Here is a 23,539-nt window from a genome sequence, read left to right as displayed (position 1 = left end):
GAGTCACGACTGGACCTGAGGGCCTAGGCAAGTGGACTGAGGAGCTCTAATTCCATAAAGGGATAACAGACAAAGTTAGTGCCCAAGAAATGTGCCAGAGAAGCCAAGGGAGGCAAAACCTGCTGAGACATAGGGAAGCTTAAAACACTGGGCAATCCCTCACAGCAATCTGGTGGACAGCTGGCAGGGGGGTGCTGACCAGATCTGTGATGCTTCACTAAGGCAGCCTAAATGAATTTGCCTTGCTGTAGTAGCCGTAGCAAAGCCAATTTATTGCAATAAAGATACCTGTCACATGTGTCAGTGGGAGCAAAGCAACTGATTTAAGTAACCGTAGGAGAACATCAGTTTTACACCAATTTAGGTCTTAGATGAACGTACTCCTGACTTACACTGGAGTAAAAGTGAGAGGAGATTTAGGCCCATGGTATAATATAGCATAAGAAATAGCAGTCAATATAAAAAAAATACATATCTAAACATACCACAAAAGGGCCATTCACTTAATTCCTTATGATAATAGCTTAGCTATATGTTTAGGCATAGTAATCAGAGATGGATGGAGAATTTTTATTTCTCTATAAGTGAAGGCATCACTAGGGAAGGCATTATGCTATAAAATCTTTTGCCAGAAACAACTGAAAATTCTATAATGACATTTATGCAAAAGGGTACCTTTATTCTTTAATGAGCTGAGCTCATGAATAAAACACTTTGATTCCATTTGTATAAGGAATTATGTTATTGAAAACCTGAATCACTCCAAACAATAACAAAATAATCTTGTAGTTGATTACAAGTTATTCCAGAAGAAAAGCAAAGTGATAGCCACCGTAGTTATACTACTATTCAATTCCTAAACATTATTATGCTGGATATGTTTACTAAAGCCGTCATGTTTAATTTTTCACTCTGCTGTAAAAGCCTTTGATGTATCACCTCTACTAATGGAATAACAAAAAGTAACCAAACTATGGTCCTTTTAAATGCAAAATAGAAAATATGAAATGCTTCAAGTGCAAAGCAGTATACCTACTGTAAGTCTTACCCCCTCCCTCCCAATTCAGTTCAATTTGGCTTAATAAAATACATCAGAAGAAAAGACTGTTATTAAAACAAATGTACCTGAATTATTAATATTCTGCAATTCTTCTCAGTTTGTTCTGTGTTCAAATTACACATAATATTTTTCCAGTAGTTACTGTAGAATGGCTTGAACCAGGATGTTTTACTAATATTTGGAAATGACCAACTAAAACCAGTATAATGCCCTTTGCAAATTCCATAAGCCCAGCATTACTTACATTATTAAAGCAATATGTCTCCCACAACTTTAGATTTCCAACCAGATTTAAGCCCAACAGTTACAGGCAAGTAACCTTGATTTCTTCTTCAAATGATGGTCCCTATGTGTATTCTACACATCCACATGGGTGACTGACAAGCAGTATTCAGACCGGGGTGTGTGTGTGTGCACTTAAAGATGCTTAAAAAACTGCAGTTGCCACCATTACATCCACAATGGAGGCCTGAACTAGCATGTAATGTTGTGTGAATGCATGAATGGAACTCCAGGCCACTCTGCATATGCCCAGTATTGGTACCCTCCTGTAGAGATGCTGTAGAAGCAACTTGTGGTCTTATGGAATGTGCCCTCATTCCATCCAGAGGAGGGATATGTGCTAATTGGTATCATGTGATGATGCAACCAGAAATCCATTTGGAGATTCTATGACAAGATATTGCTTGACTTTGCAACCTTTATGCTATAGCGAGAAATAGTCTTGGTGATTTTCTAATTGTTTTGGTCTTTTGTATGTAGAATTCCAGGCCACATCTAACATCAGTGAATGAAATCTATTTTCTTCAGCAGAAGCAGGGAGTTTCAGGAAGAGAATAGATACATGGATTGGTTGGTTGACATGGAATTCAGAAATAACTTTAGGGAGGAATCTGAGATGAAAGCAGCGGGAAATCGGCTCCTTGTAAAAAATGGTATATGGTGGATTGGCCATGAATGTTCCCATCTCACTGACCCTTCTGGCCAAAGTAACAGCAACTAAACATGCAACTTTCATGGGAAGGAGGGGACACAGAACATGTTGCCAGAGGTTCAAATGGTGGTCTGCTGATTACTGGTGAAAAGGTCCTGACTAGGTCTTTCATGAATTTAACTGTTGTTGGGTGAATGAAAATGGAGGGAGGGAGGTATTGCTGCAAGACGGACACACAATGAGCTAATGGAAAGACCAAAGTTCTTCAATGACAGGAGATAATCTAAAATGACTGGGATATCTGCAGAGTCTGAGGAAGAGCGATTATGCCATGCCCAGAAACATCTCCATTTAGCTAGATAACAGGTCCTACTTGAATCTTTCCTATTTTGATTAAGAATGACTTGGATGGCTAACAAACATGAGCATTCTAGATCTGATACCCATCCAAACACCAGGCCATGAAGTGAAAAGGGTCTGGACTGAGGTGTCTGATTTGGCCATCTTCCTGAATTAGAAGATCTGGGAAGAGACAGATCCTGATAGGACAAGTTGACATTCTCAGAAGTTCTAGGAACCACAACTGTCTGGGCCAGGTGAGTGCTATAAGAATGACTCTAGTCCAGCTGTGGTGGAGCTTTCTCAAGACCTTTGGTAGCAGGGGAATGGGCAGAAGGCATATATGAGTTAGTCTGTGCATGACAGCAAGACAGTGTCACCCTGGGAGTTGTGACCAATAGCTGCTCTGGAGTAGTTCAGGGGAAGTTTACTGTTCATTTGGAATGTGAAGAGATCCCACTGAGGTGTTTTCCACTGAGTGAATATTCCATTCAGGACACAGCTGTGTATTTCCCACTGGTGGTCTGGTGAGAAGTGCCTGCTTAGGTTGTCCACTGAAGAATTCTGAACACCTGGCTTGGGTAATGATGTGGTTTTCAATGCACCAATTCCAAAACTTACCTGCTTCCTGGCAGCAGGGAAGGGATCTTGCCCCAACCTGCTTGTTTATATAAAATACTGTGGTGATGTTGTCTGCCATTACTTGGATATGGAGTGAATGTATGAATGGGAGGAAAGCCCTGCAGGTCAGGTGGGCAGCTCTCAGTTCCAGCAGATTAATGTGCAGCCTGACCTCCCATGAGGTCCAAGTGCCCTGTACTGCGTGGTTGTTCAGGTGAAAGCCTCAAACCAGAAGGGTTGCACTTGTTACAGTGTGTCCTAATAGAGAAAGGAATACCCTGACCATAGTCTTTGGTCTGTGAGTAACCTGTGTTATCAGATTGCTCATTGTCTGAAATATTTCTTTGGGGAGTGAAAGTAACCCCGGCATCATTCCAATAAAGTTTGCCATCTGCATGCAGCTCAAAAACAGACTGTTCTTTGCTCACACAGACATCCAGTGCTGCTAGAAGATGGAGTAGCCGAGCTGTCCTGCTAGGAGCCAATCATCCAAATATGGGAAAACTGTGTAACCATGGTGTTTTGTTTAGGCTGCCCTCACAGAGAAAACCTTCATCAATACGCTGGGTGCTGTTGCTAGTCCAAAGAGAAGGACTCTGAACTGGTAGTGTTCCTGACCTACTAGGAATCAAACAAACTTTCTGTGGGCTAGATGAATATCTCCATGAAAATGGGCACCCTTCATATTGAGAGCTGCAAACCAAATTCCCTCCTGTAGAAAGGGATTATGGACGCTAGTGTAACCATCCTGAATTTTGACTTTTAAATAAAGATGTTTGGTTGTCAAAGATAATGGGTCTCCACCCGCTGTTTTTTGAGGACTAAGAAATAAAGGGAATAGAACCCTCTCCCTTGATACTGAGGTGTCACTTATTCTATTGTCCCTCATTGGAGAAGAGAATTTGTCTTGTGGCAAAGAATGTCCTCCTAAGAATGTTCCATGAAGAGGAACCAGGAAGGAGCTTTGTAGGGAGGAAAGGAGAGAAATTAGATGGAGTAACCATGGTGGATAATTTCTAGAACCCACTGTTCCTTCATGATAGAGTCCCAATTGTGCACCAAAAGTGAGAGATGGTCCCCAAAGATGGGGGGGACAGGGAGATAGAAATGGTTGGCTTAAATAATGTTGGGCAGTTCTCAATGGAGGCATCAAAAGTAGCCCTGAATGGGTGGGTGGGAGGGAATGGGTAGAAGCTGTGATAGTAGAGGATTCTGAAAATCGAGGTCTCTGAACCCTCTGCCACTTGCATGGATATATGACTGGATGCTGGTGGCAGAATGCTTGTGGAGGCAGTTGTCTTGGCTGCTGGTGTTTTCTCTTCAGGGCCAGGGTGCAAATTCTCAGGAAGTGGTGGTTCAATCCAAAGTTTTTCCAAAGTGTAGACTTACATCAGTTTTCTCGTTAAACAAATTTGATTAATTGAATAGTAAGTTCTCTATGGTGTTCTGCACTTCCTTGTGGAACACTGAAGAGTGAAGCCTCATCACTATACCAGTGTCTAACCCTCTAAATGCTGTGCCCATTGCAACCACTGTAGCTGCCAGGATATTTTTGCCTCTAGTCTGCCTTCCTTGATGAAGGATTGAAATTTGTCTCTGTCCTCAAGGAGATGTTTGTCCTTAATCTGCCAGTTAAAATTATGTTAGTGCAGTTAAAATTATATTTTGTTAACAAAGCCTGATAGTTTGTGATACAGAACTGCAGGCTCATAGAGGAAAAAAACCTTTCTTCCCAGAAGGTCCAACTTCTTGGAGCCCCTGACAGCGGGGATAGTCTTAGGATGTTGTGACCTTGCTCCCTCCATGACTGCTTGCTCCACTAGCAAGTTGGGCACTGGATGGGTGAAAAGGAACTCAGTTCCTTTGGTTAGGACAAAATAGCATCTCTCAGCTCTTTTAGGTGTTGGGGAGCATAGGCTGAGGTATGCCAGATTACTCTGGCTGGCTCCATGATGCCCTCTTTTACCAGGAGTGCCACCTTGCCTGGATCTGTAGCTTACAGAATGTCCTTGGACTTGTAGGTTACAGAATGTCAAGGAACCAGTGATGGGAATTCTGGACCTTCTCCAGTGGGATCTGAAGATCATTTGCTATCCTCTGCAGCAGCTCTTGGTACTGCCTCTCATTGTCTGGTGGAGATGGTGAGGACAGACTGATTGCTTCTTCTGGAGATGAAGATGAGATTTCCTCCTCATAATGACGGATCTGGTGGATGTGGAGTGGGAGAGGACTCATGGATTGATCCAAGACATCTGCCATATGGTTCCACAGGCCCCAGTAGGGCAACTACGAGGGGTCAACCAGATGAGGGGGACCCCATGGCATCAAATACTAGAGGTCCCTGGGAAATTCATATTTGGGAGGATGGCATTCGGCTTTCCTTGAGTGCTATCAGGACTCATCTCCATTTGAGGAGATGAAGGACCAGCCTGAGCATCTGACTCGTCCGAGTTGAAGAATTGCTCTCATTCCACTGGTGGGGATGACAGTACCAGAAGGTGAACACTTCTACCTGAGCACTGGAGCAGAGATGGTTCCAGTGTTACTGAAGAAGTTTCATCATCCAGTGCGGCAATGTCCCTCAGGAGAACTGGGCCCAAGAGGAGAGGGGACTGTAGCTAACGGAAGAAGATATCGTCTGGCAAGAAATAAGTATCCATATGTCCCAGTGTTTGGGGCATTCCAGAAGTTAGGATCCACAGTTCTGACGAATCCCAAAATGTTGTGGGTGACCAGTCCCCAAAGGACTGATCTTAGATGGCCCAGTGGATGTTGATCTTTAGGTTTAGGATCGAAGCCACCAATAAAATTGACTGATTCTTTTTCTTTTGCACTTTAACCTCCTGCTTGGGGGTGGGGGTCTTAAGCAGTCCTGAGACCTTAGGATCTGCATACAAAGGCTGGCCCGACCTTGACAGGGTTGGGGGAGGATCTCTTCTCTTAGGAACAGACTTGGACAGGAATCTGTCCTTGTAACCAGGACAGTGCTCCTTACTCTCATGTGAAGCCCTGGATCATGAGTCCTTGGGCTTACACAGCTCTAGGCTCCGCTCCAAAGTTCATGCTTGGAGGGGTGATGCTTGCTAGTTGGCATCGATATATGGGGGGGGTTCCATGACCCAGATCTGTGTGAGAACTCATAGCCTTCTCCATAACCTGTTTCCTCACCTGAAGCTCATTATTTTGCATGTTCATGGGGGATACAAGTGGCAAATGATGCACTTTTCAGAGATATGCATCTCACCCAAACAGTAGAGGTAGCATTGGTGGTCATCACTCACAGAGAAGAAGCAAGAGAAGAAATTCTTGAACCCTGGGACCCCAGGCATAGTCCCAGACTTTAGGGAGGGATTCCCCAGCAAGCGGAAAAACAAGCAATACTATAAAAACTCTATGCTAATAAAAAAAACAATAGACAATATCTAGTTACAGGCTATAAAAAAGAAGCTGGAGAAATCTGTGTACGCTGAGGACTCTGACTCAGGCCATGCAGTGGTAAGAAGAAACTGAAGAGGCGTCAGCCCTTGGTCTGGAATGTGAGGAAATCAACTGCACATGTGTGGGCCAATGGACACTGCCTGTTAAGAATCTCTGGACTCGGGGGGTATGGTGCGTATGCATTCCCACGTGTAGAATACACGTAGATATGAGCACTAGAAGAAGAAACCAATCTGCTAAAGACAAAGAAATGTGTATTTACCTGTCTGACCTGCTTAGCTAGGTGGAGGACAATTAAAGTATATTTACATGTAAGGTAAACAAAGCCATAAAACTAAACAAATGGGGGAGATGACCATTTAACAATCATGCTGGAGGACAGAATCTGCACCCCAGGAAGCCTTCCTGGCTCTTGAGGCTGAGACAGTGGACTTTGAGTATCATAAGGGGAGCAAGAAGACCTTTTAGTTATCCATCACTGTGGTGACAAATTTCAGAGTGGTAGCCATGTTCGTCTATATCAGCAAAAAGAATGAGGAGTACTTGTGGCACCTTAGAGACTAACAAATTTATTTGGGCAGAAGCTTTCGTGGGCTAAAACTCACTTCATCAGATGCATGGAGTGGAAAATACAGTAGGAAGATATATATATACACACACACACAGAGAACATGAAAAGATGGGGGTTGTCTTACCAACTCTAATGAGACAAATCAACTACAGTGGGCTATTATCAGCAGGAGGAAAAATCACTTTTGTAGTGGTAATCAGGATGGCCCATTTCAAACAATTGACAAGAAGGTGTGAGTAATAGTAGGGGGGGAATTAGCATGGGGAAATAGTTTTTATTTTGTGTAATGACCCATCCACTCCCAGTCGTTATTCAGGCCTAATTTGATCGTGTCCAGTTTGCAAATTAATTCCAGTTCTGCAGTTTCTTGTTGGTGAAATAGGAGATAGGGCTCTTTGAGCCTGTGAAAGTTGGATTCCCTAGCGCGGCGGGCTAGGGATGCTGCTAACTTGATGTAGGAAAGAAAATTGCTTAGGCAAAGATTGTAATTTACTAAAATTAAGTTTTAGTCACTAGAAAACATGTTTTGTTTATTGTTATTTGTAATGACATCTGTCTCATTCTTGCTTAGTATCACTTATATCTCTTTTCTCTGTTAGTAAACTGATTCTTGTTTTATTACAAAACCACCACAGTGCTGTGTATTAAAATTAACTGTAAGTTGTCAGATAATCTAAAAGGCTGATGTGTGCTCCATCTCTTTGGAGGCAGCAAGGTTCACTGGACATTCTCAGAAGAGGGTCTGGACGCTGCTCGGAGATGTCTCTGGGGAACTCAGGAACAGGGGTTCCACCGTTTGTTATTTGCAGGGCACAGTTAGACTGACCGAGAATTTAATAGTTTGTGGGCAAGGTAGATAGGCTGGTGTATCAGGAACTGACACACAGCTTAGCAGCAGCAAAGCTTTCACTCTTGCTAAGGTAAAATGCTAAAACAGTGGGGCTCTGAGTTCTAGTGTCCTGAGTATGTCACAACAAGTATCACTTTTGATCCATCTGCAGCCAGGGACGGCTCCAGTGTTTTTGCCACCCCAAGCGGCAAAAAAAACAACTCAATCAGCGGCACTTCAGCCACAGCTCTGCTTGCTGCGCTGGTGCCCGGAGCTGGCCCTGTCTGCAGCCCATGTTGAACTAGTTTGGGTCAATTCCTGCACTGCCTTCACACCTACATGAGCCCTTTCTATATAATAATGGACAAATAATTTGTTCAAAGATGAACAATATTCTATCTGTAATCTGACAAAAGTTCAAAGTCAATTCAGCAACATCGGAAAAAGATTGTTCACAAGTCATGTCCATAAAGCATAACATATAAAAAGATTGATTGTACCTGTGAGTGATCTTCTTCTACTTTTTGTTGATTCACAATCTGAAGAGCATGCTGTAAATTTAGACCAAGGGGTGAATGTGCAATCATCTTTGCAGGGAATTAGACACTCCTGTTCCAGGGCAGGCATAGGTTCTGTCCACTTCATGCATTCAGTGACATCTGCAGCCTGGTCATTGTCTGAGAGGCACACAACAGCTAAAGAGAAAAAAAAACCTCTTTGTTAATGCTGATACATTTAATTTCTGCATTCTAATAAACCAGCTACCTATATATGCAACATTTGCTTTTCTATACCAATAATATAAAGAAAATCTATATTTAGTTATTATTCATACTGCATTCAAAGGTGAGCTAGGTGCTTCACAGACATGGTAAAAGACATATCCTTGCTTCAAAAAGCTTATGATGTAAATCAGACTCTGAAAGTTCAATATTCTCAAAGAGTCCATTGTTTTACACTTTGTGGGCAATATCCAGGGGTGGCTCCAGACACCAGCACAGCAAGCGTGTGCCTGGGGCGGCAAGCCACGGGGCGGGGTAGGGCGTGCCAGTTGCTGTGAGGGCGGCCGTCAGGCTGCCTTCAGTGACATGCCTGCGGGAGGTACGCCGGCCCCATGGTTTTGGCGGTAATTCGGCAGCGGGTACGCCGAAGGCGCGGGACCGGCGGACCTCCCACAGGAATGTCGCCGAAAGCCACCTGACTGCCATACTTGGGGTGACAAAATACATAGAGCCGCCTCTGGCAATATCTTGACCAATTATATAGCATAGGACCATCCAAAATCTACTTACTGCTACAGCTGGACAACCCATAACAGAAATTTGATATAAGCCATGATATCCATTTTGCTTCAGAAATTAGAATATAACCCTTTGGTTGTACATGACAGCATTTGAAAAGGCAAAGATATAGATAAGTGCTTGTATGTACTCATAAAGAATGACTACTTATCTTACAGTCAATTTCACAGTTTCATAGAGTTTAAGGTCAGAAGGGACCATTAGATCACCTAGTGTGACTTCCTATACACAACAGGCTATTACATTTCTCCTTAATACCCCTATATCAAGCTCAAAGACGTTACTTGCACTTAAGCATTTCAGTCCTCAGGAGACTCAACCATGTGCTACAGGCACAGAACAGGAGAGACCAAGGTGTCACCAATGTCCAGAGCCCCTACAATGGCAGGGAATTGATATGCCCAAATCACCCTATCTAGTGAACCACACCTCACGTTCCAGAGGAAAGTGAAAACCCCCGATCTTGGGGTGGGTGGAATCATCCTCAACCCCAAATCACTGTGATCCTGAGCATGAGAACAAGACGCACCAGACAGGCACCTTAAGAGGATTTTCTGTACTACCTCTGAGCCCTGATCTACCCTGTCCAGTGTCCAGTCTCCAGCTGTGGTCAATCTCTGATGCTTCAGAAGAAGGCAGGGGGCAAAAAACAGAATACATCTAGCCAATTATGCATTAGGGGGAAAATGTTCCTTCCTGACTGACATTTTGGGGTCCACCCAGACCAGTAAAGGGTTCTGTCACTGCCTGCCCTGTAAGCTGGGGGCCGTCGTACTGTGGAGCCATGGTTCAGATCCCTGACACTAGTAGGCAGCACAAAAGCATAAACTCACACGATGGCTTCCACCAGCCCATTTACTCTTTGCAGGGTAACACCAACAGCCCTTCCAGTCCTGAGCCTCCCCAAATACTTCCTCCCTGAGTTCTTAATTACCAGCCTCTTGGACACCATTCTGGTTAGTCACCACCACTCCCCGACCCAAGATGTGAAACCAGCCCCCTACTCATCAGCTCACTTTGGCACACACACTCCACACAGTTTGCACACCACAGACATGCTTGGAATGAAAATAAACAAGAAGTTGATTTAATAGTAAAACCACAGATTCTAATATGAAATAGTAAAGGGGAAGCAAACATACACAAGTTTTGCAGAAAAGAAACAAAGGTGCAACCTCAGCCTTTATCCTTTCATATTAGAAAATAAATTTCTAATTAGAAAAGGAATAATAAGAGTTACCTACTGCCTTAAAAGAGTTTCCCAGCATACCATCTAGCTATAGGAGGAATCCAGAATTCATGGACAGCCTCCTGCCTCAAAACTGTCCCCCAGTTCTGAATGTTCTTCGGTTCAAACCCTTTTCCATTTTAAAAGGATTTGCAGTTTTGTTTTCCTTCAGTTACTGTAGTTATTCAAAGAAGGGAAAACTCCTTCCTCTCTTTGTTTCTTGTCAGTTTCAAGCTTTCCCCCTTTGCTTTGATAGTTTCTCATTGTTCTTTCCTGGGCTGGACAATGGCAAGGTGCTTGAAACAAGTCTCCTCTGGTTGAGGAGGCAGCCCCTTCTTACCTGGTTGCTTCACTGCCCTTTTGTGAGGCGAAGCTGAAGTTGCATGACAATTACAGTTTTATTTATATACATAGATATACCTTCATAACCATAAACACTGTGTGTGTGTTTCTCTCTCTCATAATGACTATTAAGTTCAGTGCATTACAAGCTTTCACAATAGCTCTTACAGTCAAATAACACAGTGTGCAAACAGTTGGTTTAACTGCTTATTGTGGGGGTCTAAACCTTCCGTTCTCCCCTTAGGGAGACTGTCACACCATCCCCTGCAGGCTGAAGACCTGAAGCATGAGATTTATTACAATCAGGCTTAATTCAGAGCTCCAAGTGTTATGAGCATGTTGAGGGTGATGCAGGTAATCCTGTTCTCCCCACGGCCATGAAGAAAGGGGATAAAGAGGGAGAATCAGATTCAAAGGCCAGAAGGATCCAGTATGACCATCTAGCCTGACCTGCGGCATACACAGGCTGGTGAATTTCTCCCAGAAGCTGGATTAAAGCGGATCTTTTAACAAGAGATTTAACCTTGTTTTAAAGATGCCAAGCAATGGTGAATCCACCACCTGCCCTGGTAAGCTGTTCCAATCTTTAATTACCCTCACAGCTAAGAAATTGCATCTTATGTCAAGGTTAACTCTAACTTCAACAGTTTGCAGTTCTTAAACCTGCCAAAAGACAAAGGGCTGTTGGCCTCAAATTGTCTGCTAATTCAGGAGACAGTCTGCTGTCCAATGGTATCATTTTTCAGCCCATTCTTTGGGGACCTTGTATAGAGAGTCAGAGAGTTGAAGATTTCATTATAATGCCACTTCTTCCCCTTCTGTTCCCCAGTGCACCACTAATGCTGATTTACTGTTGTAGATTCAAATTTAAAACATTATACTGCTATTGAAGAATTTTTTTTACATTTTATTTTACTTCAATTTTAACCCAGTTCAGAGCTTTCCTGGACATTTGACTATAGTGTGATGCTTAGAGCAACGGCAAAAGTGTATTGTATTTGTATTTAGTTTTGCATGCAATTTTCCATGCCTTAGATCCACCCTCCTTGGGTTGTGCTGCTAGTGAGAAGAGGTATTTTGGAGGCACATTGTGAATGCATGGCCAGATCTGAGAGATCTGCAAGCCATGGGAGCTGAATCCACCCCCTGTTCTGCAAGGAATGGCCAACCCCATTCCTCAGCCCCCATGGAACAATCAGATGGCAGCTCTGTAAGGGGAACCTCACAGAAATTCCAGTCCCTCGTGTGGGTTTTTCATGTCTGGGAATGATCTGGGCCTCTTGTTCTTAAAGTCTGGCAATACTATAATGATAATGCTTAATCCAGAGCCTGGAAATGCCTCTTACATGAGTCCTGACTGCCAGAATCTGAAGACACAATTCTATTTAAAGACCTTTAGCTATGTGAGTACCAGTCAGCTCCAAATAGTTCTCTGCCATCTGGGGATATTGCTAGATTCAGTTGGCATATAAAAGTTTCAGTCATTAGTGAATCACATGTAGGTCACATCATCTAAGCCAGCATGAGAGAGAGAGATGTCTTCATGTAATGATGTTGTTTGGGAATGGGGGCCAAGGGTAGCTAAAGGCTAAGTCTGAACTCTGCCGAATAAAAGATAAAAAGCTCTGTAGCAGCCAAACTCCATAAACTCATGGAGGTTCTGCTGCCAGAACTGTGGATATCAGAGACTGATGATCTGAGCCATTAGCTATCAACTTAGAGTCACGGAGGATATTTCATACAAAATGAAAGTGAATTTTTCCTTGCGGAAACATTGTGCTTAATAGTTCAAAGCAGGCACACTGTTTAGAGTCTCCAATTATCAACAATGGGCCAAATCCATTCATAATATAACTTCACTGACAGCAATCTAGTTGGATCGGGGTGAATGTGGCTCAATATACCTTGCCATTTCATTCTAAGGGTAGCAGTGTTAAGAGCTTATTGTACATAGACTGCGACCTTTTTCTGGAAATTTTTTTTTTTTAAATAAAAAACTTACAGCCATTTAAAAAAATGTTTTTCTCAACTGCTGTCTAGAAGACGAATGTTAATATTATTCTGATTCTGAAATGCTAATAATTTCTGGACAGCTGACATGAGTGGCTGATATATCAACATATGGAAATAGCCAGTGACAGGAAGGACAGTTTTGTGGTTAAGATGCAGCAGTCAGACTTGGAAGAACTGGATACAAATCCTGTGTGACCTTGGGAGAGTCACAATCTCTAAATGTCACCATGAGGACGATGATGCTACCCTACTTCATGGTTGTTTTGGGAAGATGCATGTATTAATGTCTGTGTGCTGCCCACACACTAAGTTACAGGGTCAGTATAAGAGGCCTGGACAGAGATTCAGCCTATTGATGACAAATAATCACAACAAACCATAACAGCTTGCACTTTTATCGTGTCTTTCATTATAGGATCTAAAAGCTTCAATAATAATTAATTCTCACAATACCCCCAAGATTATTAAACACAAACTACATACCAGTTAAGCAAGGCCGGGACAGGTTGCGACTTGACTAAGGCAATCAATCAGGGGCAGAATCAGGAGCAAAGCCCAGAAGACCCTTGCCTAGACACTAGATAATCTCTCTTTAAGGACCAGCTCTGTTGTCAGTTACACCACAGTTTGGCCCCAGGAGCCTAGTTAAGACAAGTGCTCTGACTTCATGTAAAGCCACATCCTATGCAGTAAAGCTGTACAGCATAACATTATCTAATTTAGATTTTATTATGTCTTAATTTTAAAGGTTTGCTCTATTGTTTTATGGAGATTCCAAATTAATCCATACTTTAGTAACTATGCATAATTATTTTAATCTATCACCTAATATAGCTTAGTGCACCAGAGAAAAGGAAAGGTAATTAATTCTTTTCTTATATCAACTGGTCATTGAAGATACATAGGAAATCTATACCAGAATGAAGTCACAGGATTTTTTTTTTAAAAATACAAATATTTCATGGGAGTATGAGGTGACTTGGCAAAAAATTAGAGAAGAAAAGAATTTATTAAAATGTAACTAGATTTCTGAGGAAAATTCAGTATTTTAAAGAGCATATAAAAAAATCGAGAGTTGCTAAAGTCTCTTTAGACTCAAGTGACAGTAAGTCAGCATATTAATAACTACCTCCAAATTGCTGATCCTTGCCTTTCACTTTCAATCTTTTTGACCCTTACCATCTCTCAACAAAATGATACTGAGTTGAAAATGATACTGAGAGATTCTCATTCTCAATTGCGAAAGCAAAGGGGCAGAGGTTGCTTTCCTCTATGATAAGGCATGGTAATTGTCCTCTGCTGGGAAGGTTAAACAAGTAATAGACGTTGAAGCCTAAGGTTTGAACAGCCTCATTATCTTCATCAAGGGCACCAAAAATTACTTACATAAACTTGCCATATTGTCCCATCTTAAGTATTATTGAGGCAAAGTAAATATTTAAAACTTCTCTTTAGGAGTGTTATGACTGCTAGCATCTTCAGGAGATGAACAATACGCTATGCTACAGGAACTATGCTCTAGCATTTACAATTGCATAATTTAAAAAAATGCAGCAATATTTATTATTATATGACAAAATGTCACAATTAATTATATTAACACTGACATGATTTTCAAATAGAGACAGATTTTAAAATAAACATTCTACGTCCCAATGCTCTTGTAGTCTAACTCCCTGATCCTACAAACAAGTACACATATGCTTAATTTTAAGTACACGATTAGTCCACTGAGATAAATGTGACCATTCACACGCTTAACTTTAAGCATGTATCTAAGTGTGCATGGGATCAGGGCCTATATTAGACATAGAACATGAGAACTTGGTGATAAAGGTAAAGGGTGGGCAAAGGAAAATAAGATAGTAAAATAAATAATAATGCAAATCATATTCTACAGCATGCATATCTAATAAGCGATAATATTTTAAAGAGAGACAAATGGCACAGGAGAGGAGGAGTACATAGCACAAGAGAAATCTGGGTGAAAAAAATGGGCTTTTAACAGAGACTTGGAGAAGGAGACAGGGACGCTTGGACCACAAGAAAAGTGATGTTGTTCCATGCATAGGGAGCAGAACAGAAAAAACCTGGAGACAAGAGTGAGACAAGAAGTGAAAGGGAATGAACAAGGTGGCCCAGCCATAGGAGCGAGCTTAGAAATAGGCCATGGAGGGGTGAGAGGCAAAAGAAAAGGAATCGAGTGTCAAGGCTGATGTTATTTGCAGAGTGGAGAAAACAACAGGAAATAAAGTCAGCATAGCTGCAGGAATCCAATTATAAGGTAACGTATGGAAATATGCAACTTATTTTTGCACATTGCAAACATATTAATTCCTTAGTTAAATTATTGATGTCCTCCAAGGTAAAAAAGAACCCACTTCCAAATGCAGATCAAAGCATGGTGAATAAAGCTAGATCAAGACCTTTTAAACTGATACTCGGAACAATGGGTAGCAAGTAAAAGATTATGTCATCCCATTCTTCTTTTAGTCTAACAATTTAGGATGTGGACTCTGCTCCCTTTCTGTGCTTTAGGCACCTTTATGTCTACACATCATGGAAAGAGAACTGGTCAGGAAGGGTTCTATAGTGGAAAGACAAAGACTGTCTGGGAATCCGTAATGGGGGAAAGAAGTCGCAGAAGGGTAGAGAAGTGTCCCTCCAAGTCAGGGCTGCCCAGAGGATTCAGGGAGCCTGGGGTCTTCGGTGGCGGGGGCCCCCCGCCACCGAATTGCCACTGAAGATCTGGCACTTTGGCGGCGGGTCCCAGGGTGGAAGGACCCCCCCCGCTGTGAGTCTTCGGGGCACTTCAGCGGTGGGTCCTGGAGTGGAAGGACCCCCCGCCGCCAAATTGCCGCCAAAGACCCAGAGCGAGTGAAGGACCCTGCTCCAGGGTGGGGGCCTGGGGCAAATTGCATAGGGCGGCCCTGCTCCAAGTATAATTTTTAGATGGTATTATTTAGACCACCCAAGAAATTATATGTGGATGAACACTTCCATACCCTTTTACAAATTCCTTCCCCCTTTACAGACTCCCAGAGAGTTTTTGTTTATCCAGTTTAAATAATGTTTAAATAGCACCCTTAAAGGCCAAATCTTCAGCTAACTTAAAACTGTTCCTGAAATTTGTACATACCAATGCTGAACATGTTGATACTAAGCTGGCATACATGGACTCAGTAGCCTTACAGTTAGCTGTGGGACAAGGTGAATGAAGTAACGGGGGCACGCAAAAGGCACTCTTACTATTTTGGGAATGCAAAATGAAAGGCCACTTCTGAAAAATTGGCCCCAGTAAACTCCATTTGTATCTAGAAATCAGATTTTGTCCAAGTGGTTTGATTTAAGTGGAGTCTGCTGGAATTCACACAATCGTAGTAGATAACTCATTTTCATTCAATGCTTTATATTTTCAAAAGCCACTGTCAGTGCATGTCATACCACAAATGCATGACTTTTTCTTTAATTTTATTTGAATTATCATCCAAAACATGAATTGATTTATTTGATCTCCCAAAGCCTTGTTTTCATCACTTCAGTCACAGGAAACAATATGATTTGTGCTACATGCTGACTTATATATATGCAACTTTCGAGCAGAACAGCATGAGCCGCTAAAATAAATTAAACAATAAACCAGTAATTGCTTGTTAGGGCACTTTAATTGACTCATAAGTACCATATGTGAAGCAGGAAGGCTGCAGGAACCCAATTATAGGTTAGCTTATGGAAATTAGCAAGTCATTTTGTCACGTTGCAAACATACTCCCTAGTTAAGTTATTGGTGTCCATTAAAGGAAAAGGAATTTCAAATTCAAACACATCTTAGATGCCTTTGATAAACACAATGGATCAAATTTATCCCTGGTGTAACTCCAGTGAGGTTGATTAATAAAAATATTTGTCTTCAATGGTGCTAAATTAGGATGCATTTGGCCCATGTGTGCTTTCCATTAGGCCAGAGATACATTTTTCCCATAATCCTCAGTTCTCTCATTAAACTTCTAAATAAAATGTTCACATGAAGAAATTTCTGCTATGTCAACACTCCACATTTTATGAGTGGGACCAAAGGGCAGTTGTGGTCCATTTGCAGCCTCATGACTTGAGGAAATATAAACAAAATATAAATTTCACCCAACAGTAATTTATGATTCTGTACTACGTAGCAGTTATAAATGGATATGAACAAACACTGCTAATATTAAGACACTGCCAAACAAAGTGTGACAAATTATCACCTTGATTCCCATGATTCAGCTAAGTCACTGTCTAACAGGCCCTGTTTGAACTACCGTGCAGGAGTCAAGTAAATCCCTTCATAGGAATTACAGATCAACCTGATTTCTTTCAGACTCACTAGCAGATCTCATATATTTGAATATTGTCTCTCACCAAAGCATAAATTATACCAACACTCCCATCTCACATATTTTTAAAGTAAATACCACAGAAAAGACAGGCTGCTTAATATTTGAACTTCTACTTAAAACTAAATTTAGATGCTGTTTAGATGCTCCCAATTTACATTCTGAAGTAAAGCTCAAAGCAGGCCAGATGCTTTTAAATTATTATTGAATGAAGCGCTAGGGCTAGAAGAGAAATTAAGCATTTCCTTTTGAACTCTGGCTAGTCATTCTCATCACTGCCACTAAACAGGACTGAATTGAAAACAGGGATGAGTTTGACATTCTGGAGCAAGTTCTATACTCTCATAATTTAATGTACCTCTATCGACTTCAATATAAAACAGCGACTGGCACAGAAAAGGTAAACCAGGCACTCCCATATTTCTTCTCTTATAACATTAGAACAAGATGATGGTCAAATAAGCTAACAGGAAAGGCAGTTAAAATTGATTTTAAAAAGTACTTTTTTTATAAAAGGAACTCACTGCTATAAGATATCAGTGGCCAAGAACATAGTAAGACTCCAAAAGGATCGTACATTTACATGAAGAATAAGAGTATCCACATTACAGTTACATTAGACAGACTATTAGCCCTTTGCTTCAGGGCATATGCGAATCACTAACTAAAGAAAGTTAGGAAGAAATTTGATTTATCATCAAATCATACTAGTTTGATTTAGTATGTTCCTGTGTTTTATTTACACATACAACTAAAATGTGTGCCATACTCTAAACTTGTGGCATCTGGAAACTATATTCTTTAAATCACAATTATCTCTAGTTAAATGTGAGCTTCAGAAATTCCTTCAATAAACTTTTATATGGTAGAATCAAGGGCTTTATGTATTTAACATACAGAGATGCCGAACAAATCTTTAGAGGAACACCACTGTTGTATATGGCTACTGCAAAAGCATATATTTTTCATACTTTATATGTTGGGCTCAATCCGAGGCTCAAAAGCAGACTGCACACTGAAGCTCCATTATGTTAGAGTTACACAAGCCAAGGCTTGCAGGATTAGGCCCACTGGCCCCAATTCAGGAAAACAGCAATTGGAAATATAAAAGCAATATACGACCAATAGACGAGAAGTCTATCAATATAAATCAGAAGTTATGAAGTGTAGAAAATTGATTAGGAAACCTAAAGAAAATAGAGAAAAATCCATGGCTGGCAGGGCTAAGAACAACAAGGAGATTGTAAAATGTTTTAAGAACAAAAGAAATCATAGCAATAATATAGACCCTTACTAGATGGAGATTGCAAAACTGTTAATGATGCAGGGGGAAAAGCAAAAGTGTTCAATAAGTATTTCTGTTCTGTGTTTGAAAAGAAGGATGATGTACTTACATCACATAAGGATGAAGAAGTACTTTTCAATCCGCTAGAAGCTAAGGAGAATGTTAAACATAATCTACTAGGGATAAACTTTGTAAAGTGTCCAAACCTGAATAACTCATACCCAAGAGTCCTAACAGAATTGTCCAGGGAGATCTCTGGCCCACTGGTATCAATTTTTAATAAATCTTGGAATAGTGAGGAAATTCCAGAAGGCTGTAAGAGTGGTAATATATTCATAAAGGGCAAGTGGGATGACATGGATATAAACCAGTCAGCCTGAGATCAATCCCAGGCAAAATAATGGAAAACCTGATATGAGACTCAATTGATAAAGAATTAAAGGATAGGAATAGAAATGATGCCAGCCAACATAGTTTTATTGAAAAATAGGTCTTGTCAAATAAACCTTATTTCATTCTTTGATGAAATTAAAAGTTTGGTTGATAGAGGTAATTGCATAGATGTTATATTCCTAAACTCCTGTAAGGCTTTTGACTTAATACCAAATAACATTCTGATTACAAAATTAGCACTATATCAAGAAAGCAGATATTAAATAGATTAAGAAATGGCTAAGTGACAGATCTCAAAACATAGTTGTCAATAGGGGATCATCATTCAGTGGGGCTGTTTATAATGGAGTTCCACAGGGACTGATACTAGGCCCTATGCGATTCAACATTTTCATCAATCACTGCTCATAAAATGTGCAGGTAACACAAAGATTAGTAGTAGTAAATTTCAGTGAGGTCAGGGAAGTCATACAGAGAGATCTGGACAGCTTGGTAACTTTGGCCTGTTGAAATGAAATGTGTTTTAATTCAGCCAAATGCTGAGCTGTTTGTCTAGGAACAAGGAATGCAGGCCATATCTGCAGAATGGGGGACTGTATCCTGGAAAGCAGTGACTGTGAAAAGGAATTAGAGATCATAATTGACAAGCAACTCAGAGAGATGCTGTGGCAATAAGGCTAATGCGATAAACAGGAGAGCAGTCAGTAGCAGTATGAGGGTGATTTAACCTCTGCATACGGCATCTGTGAGACCAATATTGGAATACTTCATACAGTTCTGGTGTCTGCAGTTTTAAAAGGATGTTGAAAAATAGGAGAGAGTGCAGAAAAGACTCACAGATATATGATTCAAAGGCTGGAAAAAATGTCTTACAGTGAGACACTTAAAGAGCTCAGCCTGTTAAATTTATCAAAAGGCAGATTGAGAGGTGACTTGATTACAGTGGGCAAATACTTTCATGGAGAAAATACTGGGTACTAAAGAGCTCTTTAATATAGGGGAGAAAGGCTTAACAAGAACCAATGGCTGGCAGCTGAAGCCAGATGAATTCAAATTAGAAATAAGACCAAAAAAAAAAAAGCGAAGGTGATTAACCATTGGAACAAGCTACCAAGGAAAGTGGTAGATTCTCCATCTCTTGATGTCTTTCGTTCAAGACAGGATGCCTTTCTGGAAGATGTGCTTTAGCCAAAACACAAATGATGCTTTAGTCAAACACAAGTTATTGGGCTCAACACAGGGATAACTGGGGGAATTTTAATGATCTGTGAGATAGAAATCAGATTAGATGATCTAATATCCCTTCTGCCTTAATCTCTGTGAATCTGTGAAAAATTAGAGCCAGCGCATAATGAGAATTGAACTATTTTTAACATGACTGCTTAGTTTATTATTGTTCAGAAAAATCTATATTCCATGTTAGATAATTATTCTCATTATCTCTCAATGTAGCAGTAACTAGGTAACAAATGAGCTGTGAAAACAGAATTTAGAGATAATTTGGCTTTTTTAAAAATTGAAAATAACTTTAAAGTTCCACAATATTGACCGTTTCTAAGAATAGATTAATAAATCATCATGATGATCTCATTTATTTTCCATACTGAACTGCTTCCTTTTCTAGGTGTATTTTCTCCAGATTACCCAGATGGTAACATTTATTCTACTCCATTAGTTTAATGTGGGGTACACAGTATTCTCAGGGTGCCATGAAACCTGCAGTCATGGAAGGCTTATTTATAAACCACCAGTATAGGAAGGCAAGATGTTTAAGGTCCCAATCTGGCAAAGATTTACAGATGTGCTTAATTTTACTACTGTGATTAGTCCCCCTGAACTCGATAGAACCACTCATGATAGTAAAGTTAAGCACATGTGTAAGTGTCTGCAGAATCATGACATACAGTAGGACATTACAATACAATGATTAAAAGATAGAAGAAAAGGAACAAATAGTGTTGGGATGGAGATTAGTGATGGAAGGCTACTTAGAAATACTGAATCAGGTTTTAAACTGATTCTGATATCACCAGTGTGTCCTACCCATTTTTAGATGTCACTGGCATCAGTTGACTGTGAAGGAATAAAGGGTGATTTTTTGATGCACAGGTAGAATGGCTGTCCCAGGTGCAGAGGACAACCTAAGAAATGCACACTTATCACATGCTTAGACTCTTCATACTTTTAAGATACTGGAGGCTACAGCCACAAAAGGATTTAGATACCTAACTGCCACTTTAGGCATCTAAGTCCAACATTCGGGTCCTAAAAAACCTGCTCAGCTGCTCTCTAACCCTGTAGGCACCTAAAGGTCCCATAGCACCTAAATTTCAGCTAGTAATGCCCCATGGTGCCTAAATTTCTGCCATGGGGCATGCACACAACTGCCTACATCCCAACATCCAGATGTCCAGTTCACACCTGAGCCCTAGTGGGACCCTCAAACTATCTTGCCTTCAGGGCCCGATCCAGTAGTTCTGCTCACCAGATTGGGCCTCACACAAAATGTCGCAGAAGGTGGTGGCAGCTGTAGTCCTCTCCCACTTATAACGTTTAAAATGCTTAACATGGTTAAAGCACTCACGCAGGTGCTAGGAGACCTGGGTTCAAGTCCTTCCTCTGCCTGATGTGGACCAAGAACTTGAACCCAGCTCTCTCCCCTTTCAGGTGAGTTTCCTGAGCTATTCTGGGATGGGTTGCTCTCAATCTCACCCGTTAGGGAGAGAAATACATTGTGTATAAATAATGTAATAGACATTCAAGTGGAGATATAAATTTGGGTAAGTGCCTGAGCCACTGGGGTTTGGAGTCATTTTCACTCTCTCTCTGGCTCAATGACCGTATTTTATACAAAGTGGAACAGCTCCAACAGGAGAGATTGAGACACCCACCACAGAATACTCTTCTGGGTTACACAGTCTGTGGATGCTGTCTCGTTCCCTCACCCCACTTTTATTCTAGCTTTATGGTAGGTTTTGAATTTTGTATTTATTTTCAATGTATATTAAAAGGAAAAATCAATGAAAATATGTAAGATGCTTAATGCTAGAAATCCTAGTGCAGTCTTCTCAGAAAATGAATCAAAACACAAAAGTGGGTTTCTTTTTTCCTCTTTCTGTGATCTACATTTGGCTAAGAACACTAGAGTTCAAATAACTAGTAGAACCAACCAGCACATTAAATACCTATTTAGGGCAGATTATTTATTACAATCCTTGAACATAAACAAAGACAGGCTGTCTCACACACACACACACACACACACACAGATTGCATATGAGATGAAGAGGATTAAATACATCAAGTAACATGAGAGGCAGAAAATAAAAAACTACTCAGAGTCAAATTGGAAAATCAATTCGCACAATACTTTTGAAGAGATTGATCCTGGTCTGACTGAGGACAGAGGGAGTTTTGCCACTGACTTAGGTGAGTAAAGAGACTGACCTAAAAATATTACAGACCTAACCCAGTTTCCATTAAAGTCAGTGGGAAGAGTCCCATTAATTTCCATGTTAATTGAATTGGAGGTCGATGAATGGCACCTGTCTCATAAATAGACCAATTAAACAACTTGAGGAGGGATGTTTGGCAGCAGGTGAGAAGTGCACATCACATGAAAGGAAGGGTTGGGGGGTTGCAACCCCACCATTGCATTTACACTAACCTGGAGCCTCTGTGCGCTGGTCTGGTTTCCTGTCAGGACAGACTGCTTATACCCTAAAGGGCCTTTACAACTGTTTGGTATAGTCAGGGTACAGGGAAGTTTTGTCCACAGCCCCCTACACTGGCCACAGGAGGGAGAGAGAGACAGCATATGAACTGTTACACTAGCTCTACAAGCTCCTGAGGATTCTCTTGTACTAAGAAGGTCCTTGTGCTTTTTACTATGCTGGTTCTAACACAGTTAAGGACCAGAACACTTATATCAATCACTTCTACAGCTACTTGAAATATTCACAACAAATCCCAAACCACATGAATTTTTTATTATACAGCCTGAACATAGAGTCCTATAAAAGAGTTGCTAAGGTCAAAACTCTTGAGTGAACCACAGGCTAATTTCTGGCTTTGCCTCAAAATGATCTATTATAATAAAGTTATAAGGCCTGATACAAGGCCTGATACAAATCTGAGTGGTACTGCAACCCCATACACCATGTCACAATGCCACTCACTCAAATTTGGCACAGCCATTCCTTTCACACTGGAGGGGCAGCCAGGCTAAATCTGCGTGGCATGAGGGACAGAGCACTGAAGTGCTGCCTAAGGCGGCAGATGGTGTTGAGCAGCCTCCGAGGAGGAGGAAAATAGGGGAAAGGAATTGTGAGAGTGATCAAAGGAAAAGATAATCTCATAGGGAGGGAGGTATAAAAGTGAAAGGAGAGAGGAGGAGAATAGTCTACAATACTCAGACAGCATGAGCCTAGGGAGCTGTGGGGTTACAATGTTAGAAAGGGCAGGATGAGGATGAAACACAAGGAAACGAGGAAAAAATATGTATCCTGAAGCCACGTTTAAAAATTAAGTGAATATGATGATGTCAAGAGGTTCCGTAGGATTGATCCTTGGAGATCCTTCAGATGCAGTAAAGGGCAATACACAGTGAAAGGCCTTGACTTGCTCCCTGTGTCCTTGGTTGTTGCTGGTTGTTTTGTGCAAGAAGCTCTGAGAATGAGTACTTAGGGTCTGGGCAGATCCCCCTGGATCTGGAGAAAGCAGTGAAAGGCCCTGATTTCCCCCTGCACGTTTGGCTGTAGTTGAATGTTCTCTTCAGGTAGAAATCTGAAATAATTCCCACTGAAGCCAACA

At 41.1% G+C, this 23,539-nt stretch overlaps 1 protein-coding gene across 2 annotated transcripts in view; it reads right to left on the bottom strand.

The window, feature by feature from the left end:
• Positions 1-23,539, bottom strand: part of THSD7B (thrombospondin type 1 domain containing 7B) — a 529,157-nt gene that overhangs the window by 143,416 nt on the left and 362,202 nt on the right. For both annotated transcript variants that reach the window (XM_045031779.1, XR_006582520.1), the window contains exon 13: positions 8,293-8,487. In XM_045031779.1, the coding sequence (XP_044887714.1) occupies positions 8,293-8,487 (195 nt within the window). The remainder of the gene's footprint in view (positions 1-8,292; positions 8,488-23,539) is intronic.

The sequence above is a fragment of the Mauremys mutica genome, chromosome 10 (assembly GCF_020497125.1).
Source record: "Mauremys mutica isolate MM-2020 ecotype Southern chromosome 10, ASM2049712v1, whole genome shotgun sequence".
NCBI lineage: Eukaryota > Metazoa > Chordata > Testudines > Geoemydidae > Mauremys > Mauremys mutica.
This window is presented reverse-complemented; position numbering and strand designations above follow the sequence as displayed.